This window comes from Talpa occidentalis, unplaced genomic scaffold, assembly GCF_014898055.3.
Source record: "Talpa occidentalis isolate TD23 unplaced genomic scaffold, MPIMG_talOcc4v2.1 talOcc4.12, whole genome shotgun sequence".
NCBI classification, from domain to species: Eukaryota; Metazoa; Chordata; class Mammalia; order Eulipotyphla; family Talpidae; genus Talpa; species Talpa occidentalis.
The window spans coordinates 70,505,174-70,506,750 of NW_023601212.1; the positions used below are offsets into that span (position 1 = coordinate 70,505,174).

At 41.1% G+C, this 1,577-nt stretch overlaps 1 protein-coding gene across 1 annotated transcript in view; it reads right to left on the reverse strand.

Moving 5' to 3' along the window:
- Positions 1-826: 826 nt before the first annotated feature.
- LOC119242298 (spectrin alpha chain, erythrocytic 1-like) overlaps positions 827-1,577 on the reverse strand; it is an 8,683-nt gene continuing 7,932 nt past the window's right edge. Inside the window, exon 6 of the mRNA XM_037508028.1 lies at positions 827-838. Coding sequence (XP_037363925.1) covers positions 827-838 — 12 coding nt within the window. The remainder of the gene's footprint in view (positions 839-1,577) is intronic.

Consider the following 1,577-nt stretch of genomic DNA (forward strand, 5'->3'; position numbering starts at 1 on the left):
AAACATAACTCCATTTGCTAAGTTTCCATGGAGAAAGTCAATATCCAAGTGTGTTATCTGAAGCATGTTTGGGTCTGCTGCAGATTACAATATGTTATTTGGATGACATGTTGGAAAACTGTTATTCCTTAGATTTTGACGTAGGTAAACAGGTGCATATATGGTGGTCTGGAAGCAATGATCCTGGATATTCAAATTCTGTTGCTTGGCAGAGACCAAGCTCTGTTCTCTCGTGGCATCAAGGGAAGATGTGTCTTTCCTGAATTCCTTTCAGGTCCTTCCACAGCTTACATGAAGCTGTCAAGAAATGGGTTGACTCTAATGGGAAAAAGAGGAAAATGAAGTAAGTTAATAAGAGCCTCAGGCCATACCTCATGGCTACAGAGGAGATCTGAAGAGCACCGGCAGGCACATAGAGCATTAACAGCAGAAGGTGGGGTTAAATTACAAAAGTAAATAGGTTGAAAACTCAATTATACATAGTGATCCAAAGATGAGATAACTTCTTGGTTATATTTTAGTGATGTTCTGAGACTTTTGCAGCTTGCTGGTATTTGTATATCTGAAAAAACCTTCTTTACTTTTACTTTATTTGCAAAGTCAGGTCTGAAGAGAAGATTAAGAATATAAGAGCGTGGGGCAATTATGAACTTACCTGTTTGGACTGATGAATTGTGGAGTAAATTGTGCTGGAACCATTGTTTTTTGGAGGTATTTGAATTTCTGTGTTCTGTAAAAAATAGTAATATCCATTTGGCTCACACAGGCAAAGGTAGTCATACATCTATACACTCCTAGGTGCAACAAGAGAATGCTGTCCTGTTCTTCAGGAGGAAGTCTAGGGAGTGTTAAGCAGGGGAATCAGGAGACCAAAAACTGTTAGCAAGCAAACAGTTAAAGGTTTAGTATCATTTCCTGAGCCCCAAAGAGTACAACCTCCCCTCCCCCTGCAAACCAGTACACTCAAGAGCCAGATAGAGCCTTTCTGGCAGCTGGTGAGAAGATAAGGCATTCTTGTGCTGTATTCAATTCTTTCCTTCCTACATTTTTTAGAACTGACTTTTATCCCAGATGATTATTGCATTTTATCTTCTGGCTCAGTCAACTTTATTGGACTTCTGTTGCTTGGTGTGTTAAGAGTGATTCCTTTTGCTTCCAAAAGGAAGTTAGAAATGCAATATGAACTGAGCAAGTGAGAGCACCCCTTCTTGTTCGCTGTCTTTAAGAAGCCTCCTTTTTTGGATATCTGTGAGGGAGTTTTGCTTAGGGAATTCAAGATTTCTAGTTAGGCTGTTGCTTCCCTTAGTTGGAGAAGAGCCACTTGAGGGCTTATGTTTCAGAAGACATGGAAACTGACCTCCCAGGATGTATAGTGTTATTTAAAACATGCCACCTGCGGGTGCTTTATTTGGGGTAGTAGGGGAATTGCTGATGCATGACCAAGGAGTCCCTGATGCCTGACAAAGGCCATCCTGTTACATTTCGAGAGGGAAGGGGAGGCTGCTTGTGCTTGAGTCTTCTCTTGTGGAGTTGCAAATTCTTGTCCCCTGCCACTACTAAGGGATTACTTCTGAGTT